The 19,241-nt window shown below is 53.4% G+C and overlaps 6 protein-coding genes across 6 annotated transcripts; 4 read left to right on the top strand and 2 right to left on the bottom strand.

Moving 5' to 3' along the window:
* Positions 1–774: 774 nt before the first annotated feature.
* Positions 775–1,760, top strand: J4E92_005916 (uncharacterized protein; the record flags this gene model as incomplete). The annotated part of the gene is made up of 2 exons (XM_051497292.1): positions 775–1,437; positions 1,491–1,760. 2 exons carry the CDS (start codon positions 775–777, stop codon positions 1,758–1,760), a joined length of 933 nt encoding a protein of 310 aa, XP_051352952.1.
* Positions 1,761–3,233: 1,473 nt separating this feature from the next.
* J4E92_005917 (uncharacterized protein) lies at positions 3,234–4,085 on the top strand (the record flags this gene model as incomplete). Its single annotated transcript, XM_051497293.1, has 1 exon — positions 3,234–4,085. The coding sequence occupies one exon, from the start codon at positions 3,234–3,236 to the stop codon at positions 4,083–4,085; it is 852 nt and encodes a 283-aa protein (XP_051352953.1).
* Positions 4,086–6,554: 2,469 nt separating this feature from the next.
* J4E92_005918 (uncharacterized protein) lies at positions 6,555–7,814 on the bottom strand (the record flags this gene model as incomplete). Its single annotated transcript, XM_051497294.1, has 3 exons — positions 6,555–7,074; positions 7,129–7,249; positions 7,304–7,814. The coding sequence occupies 3 exons, from the start codon at positions 7,812–7,814 to the stop codon at positions 6,555–6,557; spliced, it is 1,152 nt and encodes a 383-aa protein (XP_051352954.1).
* Positions 7,815–10,931: 3,117 nt separating this feature from the next.
* Positions 10,932–12,690, top strand: J4E92_005919 (uncharacterized protein; the record flags this gene model as incomplete). The annotated part of the gene is made up of 3 exons (XM_051497295.1): positions 10,932–11,035; positions 11,098–11,693; positions 11,741–12,690. 3 exons carry the CDS (start codon positions 10,932–10,934, stop codon positions 12,688–12,690), a joined length of 1,650 nt encoding a protein of 549 aa, XP_051352955.1.
* A 3,196-nt stretch (positions 12,691–15,886) lies between these two features.
* On the top strand, positions 15,887–16,982 carry J4E92_005920 (uncharacterized protein; the record flags this gene model as incomplete). Its single annotated transcript, XM_051497296.1, has 2 exons — positions 15,887–16,397; positions 16,522–16,982. The coding sequence occupies 2 exons, from the start codon at positions 15,887–15,889 to the stop codon at positions 16,980–16,982; spliced, it is 972 nt and encodes a 323-aa protein (XP_051352956.1).
* Positions 16,983–16,995: 13 nt separating this feature from the next.
* On the bottom strand, positions 16,996–17,962 carry J4E92_005921 (uncharacterized protein; the record flags this gene model as incomplete). Its single annotated transcript, XM_051497297.1, has 3 exons — positions 16,996–17,413; positions 17,466–17,783; positions 17,844–17,962. The coding sequence occupies 3 exons, from the start codon at positions 17,960–17,962 to the stop codon at positions 16,996–16,998; spliced, it is 855 nt and encodes a 284-aa protein (XP_051352957.1).
* Positions 17,963–19,241: the final 1,279 nt, after the last annotated feature.

The raw sequence follows: 19,241 nt of genomic DNA on the forward strand, positions 1-19,241 counted from the left end.
ATGAAATCTGCGTCCGATCGAAGAAAGATGTATTATATGATGTTACTCGGAATTGGCCCCAACGCTGCCATGTATATGAGATAGTGAGCTGTACTTCAGGTACCGGCATGCCGATCGAGAGCTGAAGGCAGACGATATCTGATCCTTGTTCGTGATGCTGCGGACATGTGATTGCCAGCGAGGAAATGCGAAGCGACACAGCATAGCTGGGCTGCTTGCAGTATAGAGCAAGCTCTTCGATCTCCCTCACATTGACAAGCATAGCCTTCAATGCGGTCGGTGCTGCTCGCCGTTGGAAAGTTATCGAAGTGGCGGCATGGACAAAGGGCTCATCCTACTCAGGAGAAGAACGAAACGCGTTGCCTTGAGAACTCTTGTCATATGATTTGGTGGCCTCGACGCAAATGCCGGAACGTTAACCTTTCAACCTGTTCATGCTGTCGGCTGCAAGGTTCGGTTCATTTTCTTCGTCGTGTGAGATGGTTGGATAGTCGTCGATGTGGCAGCGGCGTGGAGAAAGGGCCGGTGATAAGTTGGCGGGCGACTAGGGCGGCACCCCGCAGCGCATCTTGAGCTCGACTGGACCGTTATCGCACTCTTCTCCACTCCACGCGCCCTTTGAGGCGATAACATCGGCCTGATCGCGGTCGTCTGAAGTATAACAACGGCGCATCCAAGAGCTTCGACTCAAGGCCATCTTTGATCCATTGCAACTTACACTGCCTACTTACACACAGCTAGACCCCATCGCATCGCATCGCATCGCATTCCAATATGGCACCCTCCGCTATCCAGGTCGAGCCAGCGCCAGTCGCGCAACCCAAGCAGCTCGTCCCACGATCCAAAGATGACGCGACCAAGGAGTTGACGCCGTTGCAAGCCATCTCGCAGGGCGTCTGCCTCCCCGGCATCCCTCTCTTCTCCTCGTACGATAAGCAACGCGCATGGATACTATCGCACATGGCGGGTGCTTTTCGCGTCTTTGCAAGGCACGGCCTGACCGAAGGCATGTCGGGTCACATCTCAGTGAGAGACCCAGAGCACCCGCACAACTTCTGGACAAACCCGCTCGGAAAGCACTTCGGTCTCCTGAAGGCATCCGATATGGTCCTTGTTGATTACGATGGCAAGGTAGTGGGAGGAAACCAGAGCAGACCTGCAAACGCAGCTGGCTTCCTTATCCACTCGGCAATACACAAGGCGCGGCCAGACGTCAACGCGGCATGCCATTGCCATGGAAAGGCAGGCAAAGCGTGGAGCGCCTTCGCGAAGCCATTGGAGATGCTGAATCAAGACGTATGCTACTTCTACGGCGATGCGCAAGCCGTCTATGATGACTTTGGCGGCGTTGTCCTCGATGAAGCAGAGGGCAAGAGGCTGGCAGCGGCATTGGGACCAAAGGGAAAAGGCCTGGTGCTACGAAACCACGGCCTCTTGGTACGTCCCTCAGTGCGCGATACCGCGACCGGCATTCAGCTAATACCACACAGACGGTAGGAGGTACCGTCGACGAAGCCGCCTTCTTGTACACCCTCATGGAACGCTCTTGCGATGTCCAGTTAAAGATAGAAGCGGCAGCGGCCAACGGCGTCCCGAAGGTCTACGTCGACGACGATGCAGCGGCATATACATACAAAATGGGGGCCGATGCTGAGAGCCTATACTGGGAGTTTCAACCTGATCTGGAGTACGAGTACGAGATGAGCAATGGAGCCTTTAAGCATCCCGAATGCGACGAGGTAGTGTGGCCTGGGTACTGATTGCTAGGAATGGATTCGTTCACCTCGTACAACGAAGAAACTGAGTAACTGTGCTGCGGTCCACATTAGTTCGCAAACATAACGTGACACAACCCTAAGGCAATGTAGACTTCTAGGTCATCCATGTTATGTGGGTGTTCACTTGTTTCATGGATTGGTTGTTAAAGTTAGTTATGCATTGTCGTCGATGCGGAGGAGCCGGATGCAATGTTCTCACACCACTCGGTCTCCTCTCAATATACTCAGCATCGTGCCGTCATGCATCAAGTCATTTCTCTCGACTGCGCGTCCCGCCTCATGTCTAGTACGCACTGAATCCAAGCAGCTCGCTCCCTTGGCAAGTTTGGACACTATACACGCCAAGGCTGTAGCAGAAACAGCTTGATGACTGAACAGAGAGCTTTCGTCGGCCCGCTTCTGTTTCGTCGACGTATCCGGGTCGACAGCGGAGATTTTCACAGATCCAGCAATGCGCCGCTTTGGCGGTCGTGTTTCCCTGATTGTGGCACGCCTTCGATGAGTAGCGGCGGCGCTGCACGGCGGTATCGATCTGCGTGCAAGCTAACGATGGGTGATGTTGTACAACGTAATGGAAGGGTCTAGGTCTGGGTATTCAGGCGGATCTGTGGGACCTGCAGGAACTACTCCCACGTTCTTTGATCTACACAATCGAACGTTATGTTCGACTTCAGGGTCTGTGGCTTCCTGGTCGTCGCATCATGCTTATGCCACGCGTCAAGAGCTCTTAAGCAGCGGAAAGGTTTTGCTTTGACGTTCCCGCGACGGGCCGACTGCTACGTCCGTACTGCGTGTCATCATTTAAGCAACTCGACCTCTCCCGGCCGTTCTTGTCCGCTGAGCTTATTACAGTATACGGTAGTCATGGTTCTCCACGCCAAGTCTCATCTTGTCGGAATCCCCAGTATCAATGCATTGGGTAGAAGCCGCGCGACCGTTTCTCGCCAAGATCGCCGGGTTAACTCGAGATAGCAAAGAGCGATCTCGCCCCTGCGCTATCGCCTTCGGTCAACAAGCGTTTCTTGTCGGAAACAGGGTTCATGCTTGGCGTTCGAACTGCTACGAGGAATGGGCTGGATGTTTGGTTTCCAACATACAAGCGCGTGCCGTCTCCCAAGGAAACCAAGTGCATTTCCTAATGGTACTTACTGCGCAAGCAAAGAGGCTGCGCAACGGTAGTGAAAAGATAGGGCACTTGGCGATGGGAGACCTTCCATGGCGCACGAAAAGGGCATGTGTGAAGACTGCTTGGCGGAATTGAAGGACATGGCTGAGACCTTTGCTTGAAGGACTAGGGTAGTCGTTGTGAAGGCGGAGGAACATTCCATAATCCGGCCGCTGGACTATATATAAGATGTGCTCGCACGACGAGCAAGTTTCTCATCACAGCAGCCAATTCAGTCTTCCTACCAAGTCATCCGACACTCATATCACACAAAGACTAGCACCGCCACCATGCTGTTCCAATCCATCTTCCTCGCCGCCGCCACTCTAGCGCCCACAGCACTCAGCTGTCCCCAACACACCAACGCCAAACGCAATGTACACCTCACTACAAGACAGCAAGTGCCTCCAGGTACCAACGTAACCCAGAACGACTGGGCCTATGAAGCATCTTTCAACTGGGGAAAGATCAACCCCGACTACGAGCTCTGCCAGACTGGAACTCAGCAGTCTCCCATTGCACTCTCACTAGGCAACGGACTGGCTTTGAACCACGTGCCCACCTTCAAGTACAACGGCAGCATTGCCGGCAACTTCTACAACTGGGGTTACGGTCCCGCATTCACCGTTGCACACGACGAGAAGGAAGCAGAGGAAGACATTGACTGGACCAGCCACCCAAGCTTCACCTACGACAACGAGACCGTTTACCTCAAGGGCTGGCACATCCACGCTCCAGCCGACCATTCCGTCGGTGGCGACCGCAGCAAAGCCGAGCTCCATCTCGTCCACGTCGACGCTGAGGGTCACGAAGCCGCCGTCATGGCTATCCGCCTCGACCCTGGTAACTCCAACTCGACTTTCTTCGAGCAACTACCCGCCATGATTGGTTACACGGAGATGGGTGTTGAAGAACCTACTACTATGGACTTTGCTCCTCTGCTCGAGAGCGTCCTGTACTTCAACGAGTTCTGGACGTACCAGGGTAGCTTGACCAGCCCCCCTTGCACTGAGGGTATCCGTTGGTTCGTTGCTAGGCAGATTCTCTTCACTGGTGTTGATCAGATGAGGGCTATTCTTGGTGCTAGCACTTACTCTGCGAGAGCCGAGCAAGAAGTCTGGCAGCACAGGATCAACGAGTAGAGGGTCCGAGAAGATTATTGTCTCTGACGAATGATGAGGAACCTGGAGTTGGTGGTAGGGAAAGACATTGCATTGTATAAAAGGGCGATTACGAATGAGCGAGGCGTTGGTGCTGGGGCAGTTGATGGCCCACATTTGGCGGTTATCTTCTACAATTCTTCTTGTATATACATATACCTTTATCTCTTTCGGACGCATGAATCAACGAGTACATCTCTTCCGTCGAATTCTACCACGCGCAGTGCCCTGCATCGACCCTCAAGTCCTACACGTGACATGTTAGCCTCGCAATCCCGTCTTTTTTGATACTAGTCAAAGAATATCAGCTTACAGAACCAGTGACATAACTGCTTCCCTCACTCAGCAAGAACAGCACCGGCGCTCGAAACTCTTCGGGCACCGAAATTCGCCCCAGCATATTCTGTTTCGCCCACTCGTCCGTCAACCCCCTCTTCCGCGCTTCCGCGCTCAGAGGCGTGTCAATGTGACCGGGGCTGATGGTATTCACTCGGATCGGCGGATAAGCTTTTCGTGGCTCTTGGCTGGGATTTGGGTTTGTTGCCGTGACCGTGCTACCGGGAAAAGTGTTCTGTGGGTGACCCCATTCGGCGGCAAGCGATCGAGCAAGTTGATGCACTGCCGCTTTCGAAGCATTGTACGCGGCAGTGTTGATTCCGTGGTTAGAAATGTGACCCGATATCGAGGCGAATAGGACGATGCTTCCCGATTGCTTGGCGTTGTGCAATTCGTTCGCTACGGCACGGGCGATGAGGAAGGTGCCGGAGATATTAATATCGAGGATTGTACGAAACGTGTCGATGGGGTACGAACAAGCATCGCTTTCGCCGGAGATGGCGGCGCAGGAGACGAGCCCCCGGATCGGATGACGAAGCTTAGCACGGATGGTGTTGAAGGCTGATGTGATGCTGGGTTCATCCTGGACGTCGAGGCGTTGGAATAGCGCATGGGTGTGATTACCTCGCGCAACTTCCTGAATCCGATCTGGCCACAGTTATACAGGAGATCAAATTTGGAAGATTGCAGGCATTGTGTACCCCAGCTTTCGGGAGTGGGGTCGGAGACATCGACAAATACGACATCTGCGCCACTCTCTAGAATCGCTACACCTACGGCCGTACCTACTGCACCGGCACCTCCGGAAACTAGAAGACTGTGTCAGCTCCAGTCCATACGTCGATTGGTAAGCCGTACCTATGATAGTCCGGTCATTCAGCCTAAAAAGATCTTTCGTCGCCATATGAGTAGGTGGAGGATGTGTCATGGCAAGGTACAGAGTTAAAGATTATGTTGATGAGAAGATGGAATGGTTTGGCAGCGCAGTTCAAATGCGTCGAGCAGTTGCTATATTGTGAAGCGGGGTTATGACGTATGTAAAGCTGCAGGATAGGTTGTGCAAGATTCAACGCTGCTGACCATTAGGCCCGTGTCGCGCTTCCCATTGTATACAGACTTTTGTAGTTATGGAATATCAAGATCGATGGGTATAAAAGGGAAATGAGCAGTGTATGATTCCTCTAGCTCTGGATAGGTTCGTCCCATGGATTATATTGTGGTACCGGAAGCACCCTTCCATAACAAAGACACCATGTCAAGTTCTATCGCCGTCATCTTTCGGACGCGGAAGGAGCCAGGCTACGTGAGAGCTGGCAAGGTTCCGAATCTTACTCCTAGAACGCGTACCATGGTGTGGCCTTGAAAGCCAACGTCTGTAACATCTCGTGTGAACCGTATCATCGTGCTCGTAGAAGGGCCAACGAGGTTTCGAACTCATTTTGGTGATGTGTGAAAGGAACTTTGCCACGTTGCTGGAGTCCATTTTGTCCAGGCTTCCTCCGAAGGCGGGGCCGACAGCTCTTGCGAAGCGCAAATTGGGTCAAAGGGCGAACACTGAGACTGCGTTGGCTCGCATCTGACATCAGTCACACATGCACCCTCATCTACGTTCGGTGGTACTTCTGGATCGTCTCTGTTTTTGAGCTCGTACTCCCACTCAAGGTGGGTGCCCATAGTTGTCTCGGCGCGATTCGAGAGAGTACTCTTTGTCGCGACGTCTTTCAGGCCACTGAATGGGCGATGTATGAGGCGAAGTAAGTCAAAAACTGCTGCGTGAAGCTCAGATGAACCACGATCAAAGAAGAAGAGGCTGTCACTCGCCAGAGAAGTCGGGGGCGTCGCGAACTCTTCACCATCCCTTGTCTGAGATCTGTAATCTTGCAGCTTCCCCATGTGAGCTGCAAGAATGTTACGAAACCTGCCAGCAAGCGTGTCTTTGATCGCACAGTACTCGAGAACACTAATGCATTTTTCCAGCAGTTTCACGTCGTCAGTGTATGGCTCGTTGTTCAGAGCCCTCTGCGATGCCTGGTAAGCGATCATGACTCCCGCCGTGTAGGCTGTGTAACTGGAATTCTGGGTTAGCATCCTTCGCCACCGTGGCATACGCCTGACTCACATGCAGAGCCAGCAAACTTGTACTACCTTCCCTTCCTGTAGCATTAGACTCATGACAGACGCGTTTGTTTCCGCAGCTTGGTATCCTTCCTCGATAGCCCTTCGTGCTTCTGGTGGAAGAACTACGATGCCAACTGCATCGAGCGGGATGTATGCAATTATTAGCCGCCGAGCAAGCAGCATCATAGCCGAAAGATAAAAGAGATGAACATAGAATATTACTGGGCGGAATGTGGCCATCAGCGGGCTGCTGTCGCCGCGTAACAGCGCAGCAACTGACATCCAGTCGGGGAGTTGCGCATGGAATCTCGATAATTGCGCGCGAAACTCTAGCGTGACATTTTCCGGTACAGGCGCCTTGCTTGGTAGACGGTGAAGTAAGCTTGCCTTGATGATGGAAACTTTGACGCATTCGCGTCGAATCATGTCCTGGGGCGGCGCGTCTAGTCCATTGAGAGATGAGTGGACGTCGAAGGTTAACGAATCAGAGTTGTAGTCAAGAGATGCGCTCAGCCAGCTATCGGAGTAGTCAGCGATATATCACACATAACTAAAGGCATGCCAAACTGACCATTGCAAGTGGACAAGAGTCATATGCGTGCGACGAATGTCGTCGTAATAGCTTGGGGACCAGTCTGGCGGACATGTTTCGAGAGATATTTTGCGGTTGCGAGGAAGGCTCAGACCAAGTTCTGAAAGTCATCAGTGGCGTATTTCTCGTGAGTATACCCAAGTGTGACTCGTACCAATGTAAGCCAGAGCAACTGTCGCCTTGACGACGATGTTATACATGCCAAGCAGCGCGCAAACATTCATGGCTCGAAGCGGATCGTAGAGAATCGCAGAGTCCAGGCCATGTTTGGCGACTGCGTAGAAGTAATCGGCAAGCTCGGGAGGCGGTGCCTTTGTTGGGTCGGCTAGCTGTGAATGTATAACACCGATAGAGGCCATACCCGCAATTTCTGCGGCATAAGTACGAAGTTCGATTGTACTTCCGTTGCTGAACATGTGTCCGAGTGGCATGTTCTCGTTTCCGGAGGCTTTGATTGCTTCGATGCATGCTTGGACGTCGTTCCTATTCATAATGTAAAAGAGTGCTCCCACACAGTTAAAGAACATCTCTAATGGGCCGTGGACGTTGGAAACACTTGCGTTTTCGTGGTTTGGAGCAAGCAGAGTGATGCCCGTGACTTCGGTCTGGCCCTTTCGAACAGTAGAAAATCGGGGATGATCCATTATCTCAGGGACGGAAAGCATTGTCGATGAGGGAGAATTCGTAAATGTCGGTGGTGAATCGTTCTTACCAACTTTGGTCTCAGATGCAGGCCCAGACTCGGAAGAATTGCGACGGCCCATTTCGAAGTTCTTGAAGATGACTCCCAGATCGTCACCCTGGGTCGCTCGCAGGTGCTGCAGCAAGGCCGTGGCTTTGTCAGGTGAAGCCGTCTGTAGGAACCACAAAACTTCATACATCGAACTTTTATCGTCCTCCAGTTCTTCAATCTTTCTTTTTTGCGCCTGAATGAGGGGTGGGTCGTATCCGCATTGTGAATTTCTCTCCGAGCAAGAGCGACATGTCGGTCTGCCCCCGTCACACTGTCGTGTGTCAGCTTCGACTTCACGGAATTGCTGTCGTTACTAGCAAAGAATTCGGTGAAAGACCTTGGTGCGTCGGCCACGGCAGGGCAGACATGCGACCGTCACGCGTGACGGCCTGCGACTGGTAGGAGTTGCTCTACTAACAGCGGCGGCAGCAGCCAAGTCTTGTGGACGCGGCGCGATATCTCTGAGAGAAGACGATGACATTCCTAACAACCGGGAGTGCGAGAGCTTGGATCAAAGTACAAGCTAAAGGTGCGGTCTGCTCCTTATTGGCGGATAGGCCAATGTGCTATAAGTGATGAAGCAACCAGCTTTGGATGCCTCGAGTGGTCGGCGGATGCAGCGGCATGGCCAGTGCACTCTGTGCGTGGCAGGTACGTTAGCCATGACGTCAGACCTTATGCAAACGCTGACTCCATGCATTGAATTCGACGCAATTTCTATGCATAGGTGTCTGAATGGAGTTCATTGCAGTTTGATGGCTTCGTGATTATCCAGTCTGGTGGGTCTTGCCGAGAAAAAGGCCGACTGCACCTTTTGTATCCACTGCCCGCGCAACTCACGCACGCACCATCAACGGCAATTGTCACACATCCGTAATTCGCAGTCGCCATACGGGCAAGACTCGATATCTGACGACTTTTGAACTGCCCATGGGCATCTCTGTGATATTATGATCACTATGAGGCCTTGTTCAGCAGGGCCTTTTGAACAGTGATTGTTGATTAGTGAGCACAGCTTGCGATCTGCTCAGGTTGGCACCAGAAGCATCTTGAAGGCATACGTTCGACAAGACTTCCACGCATTATGGACGTCAGATTTTGAGGGAAAACATGCGACTTCGCAAGTTATACGCTTAGAGCTCCAAGGATATGTTTCTAGTGAGGATCAGCATAGCCACGTCGAACGCCATACAGTCCGACTGGTATTTGTCTGACTCAAAGAAATCTCCACTATCGTGCAACCTTTTCCCACGCAATCACGCGGAGAGAGCGTAAGCTTTCCCCAGACAAAGGGACGCAATTTATCCGTTTGTACGAATGTTGGCAGAAGGATCGTTAGGGAATCCCCGCAATGGCTGTTCACGAAACCGGTGACATCATAGCTGCATGCGTAGGACTGCCCGGTAGCTACAGCATCGTTAGCATGCCTGATACTGACCAAGTCGACACCAGATATCGTGGCATCTTACCTACATATATGATCACAGAAGCTTTGGATTAGCGAGGAATTGTAGCCCTGGGAGGCTGCGCCGCGATGATGCTGCACACCGAGATACGTTGGAGTTCAACTGAGTCAACGAACGCCCTTCACATATCTAGCAACGAGTGGTAGGTGCAAACGCTACTTAGACACATCAGGCCTAAGCAAGTCAGGTGTTTGACTCCACATATTCTTCTTACACGACTGTTGCCTGTATTCGACACTACAACCAATGGCGTCTGTATCTTGATAATGATATAACTGTTTGTACAATAACTCCAGCGCTGGAGTCGCGACACGTTGAAGCCGCCAACATGGCCAAGGGCGCAATGCTCTCACCCAATCCCGCTTCACCGGCTTCCAGCGCCTGTCACCGGCTTCCAGCGCCTGTCAAACACTCCACGATAAGAAATATGCCCAGCCATATTGGCCTAAACTCGGTACCAAAGACGACATTCCGACATGGCTCCAAGATAACGACTTCATCATCACGGGACATCCAATGCCGACTCATTCGTATAAACGATCCTTTCGGCTGTGGCGTTGCCTTCATATGGAAACGATGAATATCTGGACCCACCTTCTTGGGAGTACCGCGTTCGTTGGGACTGGCATCGGGTTACACAGACTTGCTATCTCGACGCAGCTTAATCTGAGCACTGGCGACAAATTTGCTTTCGGCATTTCTCTGTGCGCAGCAGCCCTGTGCTTTGGGCTCAGTACAACGTTCCATACACTTCGGAGTCATTCCTACAACATTCACCATTTCTGGGGCCGCTTCGACATCTTCGGCATTTGTCTTCTTGCTCTTGGTGGAGGATCATCGGCCACTTATTATGCCGCTCGCTGTGATCCAATAGCTCGACGGGTATATTGGTGTCTTAATGGGGGCGCCGCTATCGCTGCTGCTGCTGTGCTCTTTGATGCTGGCGGTGGTGGGAACAAGATGAGAGCGCTTCGTGGCGGTAGCTTCGGTGCACTCGCTCTTACGGCAATGCTCCCAATATCTCATGGCATCGGCAAACTTGGATGGATTCGTGCGTGTGCTGAGATGGGCGCTCAGTGGTATGTTGCAGAAGGGCTGGTTCTTCTGCTTGGGGTCTCATGTTTCGTTGGTAGGTTTCCAGAGAGACTGAGCCCAGGCTCGTTCGATATTTGGGGCCACTCTCACCAGATACATCATGTTTGCGCTGTAGTTGGCCAGGCTTGCCATATAGCCGCTCTTGTCGCCGGCTACAAATTCCGTAACGCGCATCCAACTTGTTGATCGAGAGAGGCTGTTGGTGCCGGCGCAATGAGTAATGCAATGGCGGATAGCACTATCGTTGAATGCAACAAGAAATTATACTGAACGGCGTATAGTAGTTGCAGCAACTGTACGATAGAGTAAGGAATATCAACCGACGGTAGGTGGGTATCGAAAAGATGTTTCCCATGTGCAGTGACGAGTATGGCCGGAGAAGGGGCGACGGGCAGGAGTAAGCGAAGCGTTCCTGGGACGCGGCGCATCACCGACTGCCGCCTGCGCAGCAGCAGCAGCAGTCAACCTTCGCCCAATTCCCATCCAATATGTCGGCCTCGACCGAATCGAGCGCAACCAATGTAGATTCTCACAGCGAAGACGCGCCCCGCGTTGAAGCGCTCTTCCTCATCAAGTTTGACAAGAAAGTTGGGTACGTCATGCGACGCTGGACAGCCGGAGTACCTCAGGGAGCTATGCGCTGATCACTCACAGCTATACAATCGCCTGGAAGCGCACAACGACACCGGATATTACCCTCGACAACGCCGTTGAATACAAATCGCTACCCTCGGGTCTGCACTCAGTGCAGAATGACCTCGTCTACTTTACCCACGATGGCTATGCCGGGCTCAGCGCCTTCGCAAAGGGCGACGCGAGCGCAGAGGATCGCAATGCCACGTTCGTTTCCGTGGGTATCCTAATTCAGAAGGAGGGCAGATTTGGGAGGCTAGGAAGGAGCTGGCTACTGGCCGGCCGCTTGGAGAAATTGGCTGCAGCTCTGGCGGACGACCCGGAAGCTGTGACGCCGCTGGACGAGTTCTGGCAGGAGCAGGTCTCGAGACATGGCAAAGGCGACACCACCTCAGAAGCCGGAGAGGCGAAAGGTCACAGCAGAGCGCGCGCCATCTCCACCGTGAGCGCTGTCATCAAAGACGAGGAGAGCCTGCCGGACTACCACCCGGCCTTATCTATACAACGCTTCCTCGACGTATTCGGGCCATTGGTCTTCCGCCTGCTTCAAGCGGCCCTGCTGAGGAAACGCATCCTCTTCGTGGGCGTCCCGCCGGTCAGGACTGCCTGCGAGTTTGGTACGTCTGGGATCTTGTCATTGGTTATCTTCCAGCTAACATGCCAGTCTACAATCTGTCTGTCCTGTCTAGCATATCGCCTCGCGACACCGAACGTTTGCCTCCAGAGACGGAAAACCTCCTCCGCCTACCCACCCTCTTCTCCGTCGGCGTACACGACATACCTCTCCTCGACGACCTTCGCAAGCCCAAACACGGCGGACACACACCGGACCTCGAGCCATCAGAGGGCTGGGCGGCGTGCACAACGGACGAAATCATTGTCACAAAGACGCAGCTCTACGACATCATCGTCGAATTACCACCCAGTTACGATGCGCCCCCACAAGAACGCCGCTGGCCGCGGATACGAACGAGCGATGGCAGTTTGATCAAGGCTAGCCAGCGGGATGTTGCGCGCTACAAGCTTTTGCACAAGGAGCTTTTCAAGCAGCGCACGAGATCGGAAACATCGCCCGAGCCGTATACGGACGACGAGAACGACGACACTGCTCCCCTGCTGTCACGCGACGAGGTCGATACCAAACGCGCCGACGACGACTTCAACGAAGCATACGACGACACGGTGGTAGAACCAACAACGTGGTCGAGGCTTGCATATATGGGCTACATGTGGTGGGCTTCGGCTGGCGAGAGAGATGCATACACGACAGCCGAGCGGGAGACGGACCGCGAGCTGATTGGCGACCTCTCCGCCTACTCACAGTCGTTGGAGACAGCGATAATTGCCTACTTCCACCGACAGTCTTCGCTGCTCATACGAACGCTATCGCAGATCATCGAGGCGGATACACAAGGCGAAAGAGGAGACGACGACGATAATGACAGCGATGCATTGATTGTTGACAGAGACGACCTGTCGCGAATGGGGCTGGACACCTGGTCAGAGGCTGATCGCGCCTTTGTGCAGGAATTTGGTAGTCTGTACTTTGGACGTACTGTTGGGGTCAAGGGCAGTGAAGTGGAGTGCTGTGGTTTGCGGGTGCCAATCTTCTAGCTGGGCTGGGAGCGTTTAGCTAGCCACAAACCGGCAGGTTCCCGGTTGTGTGGAGGGCTTCAACGGTGAACACAGACTGTTGTGGTGTAGGTTAATGACAGTCTACTTGTTGCGGGCAACGTTGGAATCCGCTCCATCGCATTAGTGGCGCTAAAATGTTGGGATCGTGTACCTGGAATACCCGCTTTCAGTCACAGGCTGAATGGCGTACAAACAACATGTTTGCGGCTGTATACACGTCCGTATAGCTATGCACACCTCGGTCATCATGCTTTGGGTTTCCGCGTGAAGCCTCGGAGGTCCGTACACAATCAAATCCGCGTAGCATGATTTGTCGGTTTGGTAGAGCTCAGGCAGCCCGAAGTCGGACCCCGCAATTGAATGCACAGGGCGCGCGCAAGCGAATTCTGCGCCCCGCATCGTCATATGCCATTCCCAGTGGCCGGCTCAAGGCCTTAGTATCACCGACCAAAGTTTTCTTTTGCTGTGAATCATACCTCTCGCTGTACTAATAGTCTGCCTGTGCGCACGTCTCCTGCGTCTTTCCATATCCCAAGTGTGTTTACTTTGCTCGAATTCACCCGAGATACATTTTTGGCCCTCCATTGTTGTTGCTGGGCCATCAAGAGACTGTTCTCAAAGTAGCGCCTCAAGATACCTGCTGCATTAATCACACCAAGATGCCTATGCTCAAAGAGCCCTGGAAGAAGTACCATCCCTTCAAGCCATTGAACCTGCCGGACAGGACATGGCCTAACAAGACCATCGAGAAGCCACCACGCTGGCTGTCGACCGACCTCAGAGATGGTAACCAGAGTTTAGTAGATCCCATGGTAAGTACCAATCCACCCAGAAGCCGCTGCGAACCAGCATCTGACACGGACCGCAGGATGGCGCGCAAAAATGGGACTACTTCAATATGCTAGTCAAGCTCGGCTACAAGGAAATCGAAGTCTCCTTCCCCTCCGCGTCGCAAACCGACTTCGACTTCACGCAACGCCTAATCCAAACACCCGGCATAGTACCTGACGATGTCTGGATCCAGGTCCTCTCGCCATGCCGGAAAGAGCTCATCCGCCGCACCGTCGACTCCCTCAAGGGCGCGCGCAAGGCCATCCTCCACCTGTACCTCGCGACCAGCCCGTGTTTCCAGCAGATCGTCTTCAACATGAACGACGATGAGACAATCGCCCTCGCAGTCGAATGCACAAAGTACGCGCGCTCGATAACCAAGGACGACCCTGCGCAAGCCGGCACAGAGTGGGCATACGAGTTCTCGCCCGAGACTTTCTCAGATTCGTCCCCAGAGTTCGTCATCAAGGTCTGCGAGGCTGTCAAGGCAGCGTGGGAACCAAGTGTAGAGAACCCGCTGATCTTCAACCTGCCAGCCACCGTGGAAATGTCGACACCCAACGTCTACGCCGATCAGATCGAGTACTTCTGCAAGAACATCTCCGAGAGGGAGAAGATCTGCGTCTCTCTACACCCACACAACGACCGAGGATGCGCAGTAGCGGCGGCAGAACTGGCACAAATGGCGGGTGCAGACCGAGTAGAAGGCACGCTCTTCGGCAACGGAGAGCGCACAGGAAACGTTGACCTCGTCACCCTGGGCCTCAACCTGTACACCCAGGGCATACATCCAAAGATCGACTTCTCTGATCTGAAGTCAATTATCGATATGGTGGAGAGCTGCAACAAGATCCCGATACATCCGCGCGCACCATACGGAGGCCAGCTTGTTGTATGCGCCTTCAGCGGCTCACATCAAGACGCAATCAAGAAGGGATTCCAGATGCGCAAGAAGAACGGCGCGGACAACGAGAGCCGGTGGCAGATCCCATACCTTCCCCTCGACCCCCAAGACATCGGCCGCACGTACGAAGCCATCATCCGCGTCAACTCACAAAGTGGAAAGGGAGGAATCGCCTGGATCATCCAGCGCCAGCTCGAACTCGACCTGCCTCGTGGTCTGCAAATCGCCTTCTCCAAGATTGTGCAGAAGGAGACCGACATGCTCGGCCGCGAACTCCTGCCAACCGAGATCACGAACCTCTTCGAAGAAGCCTACCATCTCAAACGCAACCCTCGCTTCTCCCTTGTCGATTACGAAATCAAGGCCGACCGATCAGAGACACCTCTGCCACCGCAAGACGGCCGAACAGTCAGCAGCCGCAACCTGCGCCGTATCTTCAACGGTGTCATTGAGATTGACGGCCAGGAACACAAGATCCAGGGTTCGGGCACCGGTGCGCTGTCATCGCTGGCCGATGCACTGAGGAGTCTGGGTATCGACCTGGACGTTGTAGACTACAACGAGCACACGATTGGTACAAGCAAAGACGCAAAGGCCGCGACCTACATTGGTTGCACAGCCGCGCAGAGCAGTCAGAAGGTCTGGGGTGTTGGCATCCACCAGGATGTGGTTCAAGCGTCTCTCATCGCTATGTTGAGCGCAGCTTCTTCAGTAGGTCTTCTCTTATGATAACAAGCAGCACTTTGGCTAACACATCACAGTTCCTATCTTCGAGACCTACCACACCCATTCCTTTCCGCCCCAAGCGATCGAACACCCTCGAGATCCCCAGCCCAGACTCAAGTCCTACACGAAACGGCAAACAAAATGGAAGCACGATAGTGGATAAGCTAGAGGCTGCTGTTAATGGCAGTCAGGCAGACGTCAAGAGTGCGGGGGTGTAGCGGCATGAAGTCTTATCAACGCTTCACAGTTCAGTTTCTCCGTTCACACATATCGCATACAGCATTTGGGATGTAAAAGGTCGGGGCATTGGAGTTTTAAAAGTGCTGTCTCAACGGAATGAGAATATCTAAACAAGGTATCAATAGCTGTACTCAAATCACACATGTAGAACCTTACAATATCCGCGTTCTGTGTTCTTGTCCGCTTGCCTACCAGACGTTTTCATCGGCACAGCTCCCACAGCAATCGCTCTTGTTCTTGCCATGCCCAGGGCGTATCCGACATCGGCACATGCATCCTACACAACGCTTATCGCCGGCTCATGGACCCGTAGATGTGGATACCGGTTGGTGTGAAGTAATGCCCGACATATGGATGACATACCGGCCCAAACTCTATCTACAACTCCGATCCGTGTCACCATATCCATACAAGATCACGATCATAACCCTGCCCACCCCCAGCGCATTCTCTCTACCAACAAGGACAACCAACATGGCAGAAAACGACCGGAACAGCATCCCCCCAGCCCCAGCCTACTTCCCCACATCCGCCGACTCCCCCCTCCACCCCCCAACCGCCCTCTACACTACTCTCCGCGACCTCCCCTCCACCTCCCTAATAAAGACCCAGGATTTCACCATCCCACCCCGCAGCGGAAAAGCTTGGACCGTACCCGCAGGCGCACTATTCCGTCTCTCCACGCCCGAAGGCCCCCAAGTCGGCGATTTAAACGTGTGGAACCAGCATGATCCCCGAGAGCGCTTCTGGGCATCTAGGACGAGGCAGTTGCAGGGGAGTCATGTGGTGCAGGGGGATAGGCTGTGGAGTTGCCTCCCGTTTATGAGGCCAATGTGTGGGCTTGTGGAGGATGGGTGTGAGATTAGGGATTCTGGGGGTAAGGGGACGGGAAAGGGGAGGGAGAGCAGCAGGGATGAGAGGGGTGGGGTTACGCAGTGGGGTGGACGGTGTAATGATCTGCTGGGGACGAGGTGTGATCCTTATGGTATGTCTGAATGCGCGGGTCTGGGGTTTGGTTTGGGGTGGGCTGTACCGCTGGACTCTTCTTGTTCTTTTAGATTCTTCCGTTCAAATAGAGTATGCGGAAGTTATGCTAACGATTAACGCAGTTTCTAACATGCTGACATCCTCATCCTACGATTACCACTGCCACTCCAACCTCGTCCGTTCCATCTTGCCATATGGTCTGACGGAATTCGATGTTCACGACGTACTCAACGTATTCCAGGTCACGGGTCTAGATTCCCAAGGCCGCTACTTCATGGAAGCTAGTCCTGCGACCAAGGATAGCTTTCTCACCTTCTTCGCCGAGTTGGACTTGTTATGTGCGCTGAGTACATGCCCAGGTGGTGACCTAAGCCGGTGGGGCTGGACGCAGGCGGAAGAGGGAAAAGAGAAGAAAGAGGGAGATAATGATGAGGGGATGAAGAGTACGTGCCGACCTATTCGGGTAGAGGTTTATGAGATCAAGGAGGAAGTCAAAGGGGAGGTGTTGAAGGGGTGGAAGAAGCCGGAGAAGAGTGGATATAGGGGAATGCATGGGATGCGTATTCCTGAGGGCGAGGCCTAGTCTTTCCTAAATTCTACAACTTGTTGCTTCCATGAATCTTGCCGCCATCGAGCACAATTGTGTCTCCGTTGACATGTCCGCCAGCCCTACTGCTCAGATATACAACTGCAGCTGCGATGTCCTCTGGCTTTCCTACCCTTCCATTCGGGTTAGTCTTTCCCAACGCCTCCTCACCACCAGCCTTCTCCATCAGTACACCTGCCATCTTGCTCATGAAGAATCCTGGCGCAATACCGTTGACAAGAATGTGTCTGGGCCCTAGTTCAACAGCAAGGTTGCGCGCAAGATGCAGGACTGCGGCCTTGGATGCGGAGTACGACCAAGAGCCTGTCTCACCGAGAGATCCCACGCCAATCCCTGCTACGCTGCCTGTTACGATGACGCGCGAGGGGTCTTGGACTGTTGCAGCTTTGGTGAGGAGGGGTGTGAGTCTGCGCCTATATCAGCGCTATTATCAGATAGTAAAAGAAACGAAAGACTTACTTCTGGATTGTAAAGAAGACACCCTTGACGTTCAAGTCCATGACCTTATCCCATCCATTCTTCTCATCCGCCTCTTCAAACTTGCTGCCCCAGGTAGCTCCTGCATTGGCAAAGAGAATGTCCACGTGATCGGTATGCTTGCTGACTTCCTGCACAAGACGGTCGATCTCGGAGACCTTGGAGCTATCCGCGGGAATGGAAATAGCTACTGCACCAGGTGACTTGTTGGGGAGCGCATTTAGGGCTGCGACGGCGGCATCGCAGGCTGAAGCTTTACGGGAGGTGATGAAGATCTTGGAGCAGCCAGCTTGCATCAAACTGGTCTTGTGTTAGGCAGGTGCGCTGGAATGATGGATGGAAGCAGATGGATTCATTTACCCTGATGCTGCATGGAGACCTAATCCTCGAGATCCGCCGCTCACGACTGCTACTTTGCCTTTCAAGCTGAAGATGTTGGTAAAGTCGTGCAGCTGCACATCTTGTTCCGCTGATGCCATGATGATCGTATATATCGAGTATTATGTATTTGGCAACAATCGAACGTGATGTGCACACCAACAATGCGTTACTATGTGGGAGTGTTGATTAGTCGTGATTCACGACTGCTCATGTAACGACCTCGGTGCTGACGGTGCCCAGCCATCCGAAGTTGTATCAATGCATACGTGATGTACCGAGGCTGTAAGTCGCGCTAGTCTACTGCGTGGGGTAGCGTGTTATCCAGTGCACATGCTCTTTCTCAGGTTGTGACGAGGACTTTCAATGAGGGAGTCGTTGATTCGTTGTTCATAAGTCGAGGTGGGAATATACACGATACATTGCGACCAGGCGGATGCGTGACATCGAGTCGGAGAATAATTCGCTCTAAAGCTTGCCCATCTCCTCCACGCATAGTTCCGGAGAATACCAGGGTGCTTTTATCTGCGCCGCGCGCTGCGCTACAAGAAAAAGCATCATCTCGAGTGTTGGCTAGAGGTGCAGTTAAGGTTGTCGGATCTAGGTGTGCGGCAATCTCGGAGCATCGTACAAGGACATAATGGGGACGCTGGTGTGAGACATGGCTGGACTCGAGGGCCACAACGTCGAGACTCAACGTGAATCGCATTGCTCAAGTGAGATGTCGACGATGGCTACGGCACGCGAGCGAAGGTCCAATGCCCAGGTAGTGTGCGCGCTCCAGTGCGCCCGCCTCGAGTATCGGAAGTAAACACCGGCTTCCTAGTCGGCGGGAGGCATGGAAGGCGCGAAGAACTTGGCGCATTCCGACGACACCACGCGCACCCACCATGAAGAGCGTAGCGGATATTGCAGGAGCATCAACGTGCATCCTGCAACGGTTTTGCTGTCGATACATACTGTTCTCGCTCTCCTCGCCGACCTGGAGAAACTGCCGCGAACAGGACGACGCGTTATCACGTCGCCACTCTACCCCAACACGACTCCGAATTTCGCAGATCTCCATCCGCCCGCCAGAGACAAGCTTCTCCCTTTCTCCAAGCGTCTAAGAGATTTTCTGCATGACGTCCTATTCGGGACTGACATGTGCTGATCGCCCCGGTTGGAAACCGCCAGGCGAAAGATCACCGGCGAAATTTTAGCCTGCCTCCAACGGCGTCTTATCGGAGGGCCGATCGCACGTCAAACTCGGGTTGCAGAACTCAACTTCGGGTCCGCCAAGACACATTCGGTCCATTCTCGCAGATGAGCGGCTCACAGCACGCTACTCTTCCTGTCATCCCAGTCTGTTTTCTCGAAACCCCATCGGCTGCCTTCCTT

This window comes from Alternaria infectoria, assembly GCF_024043175.1.
Source record: "Alternaria infectoria strain BMP 0036 chromosome Unknown scaffold_8, whole genome shotgun sequence".
NCBI lineage: Eukaryota > Fungi > Ascomycota > Dothideomycetes > Pleosporales > Pleosporaceae > Alternaria > Alternaria infectoria.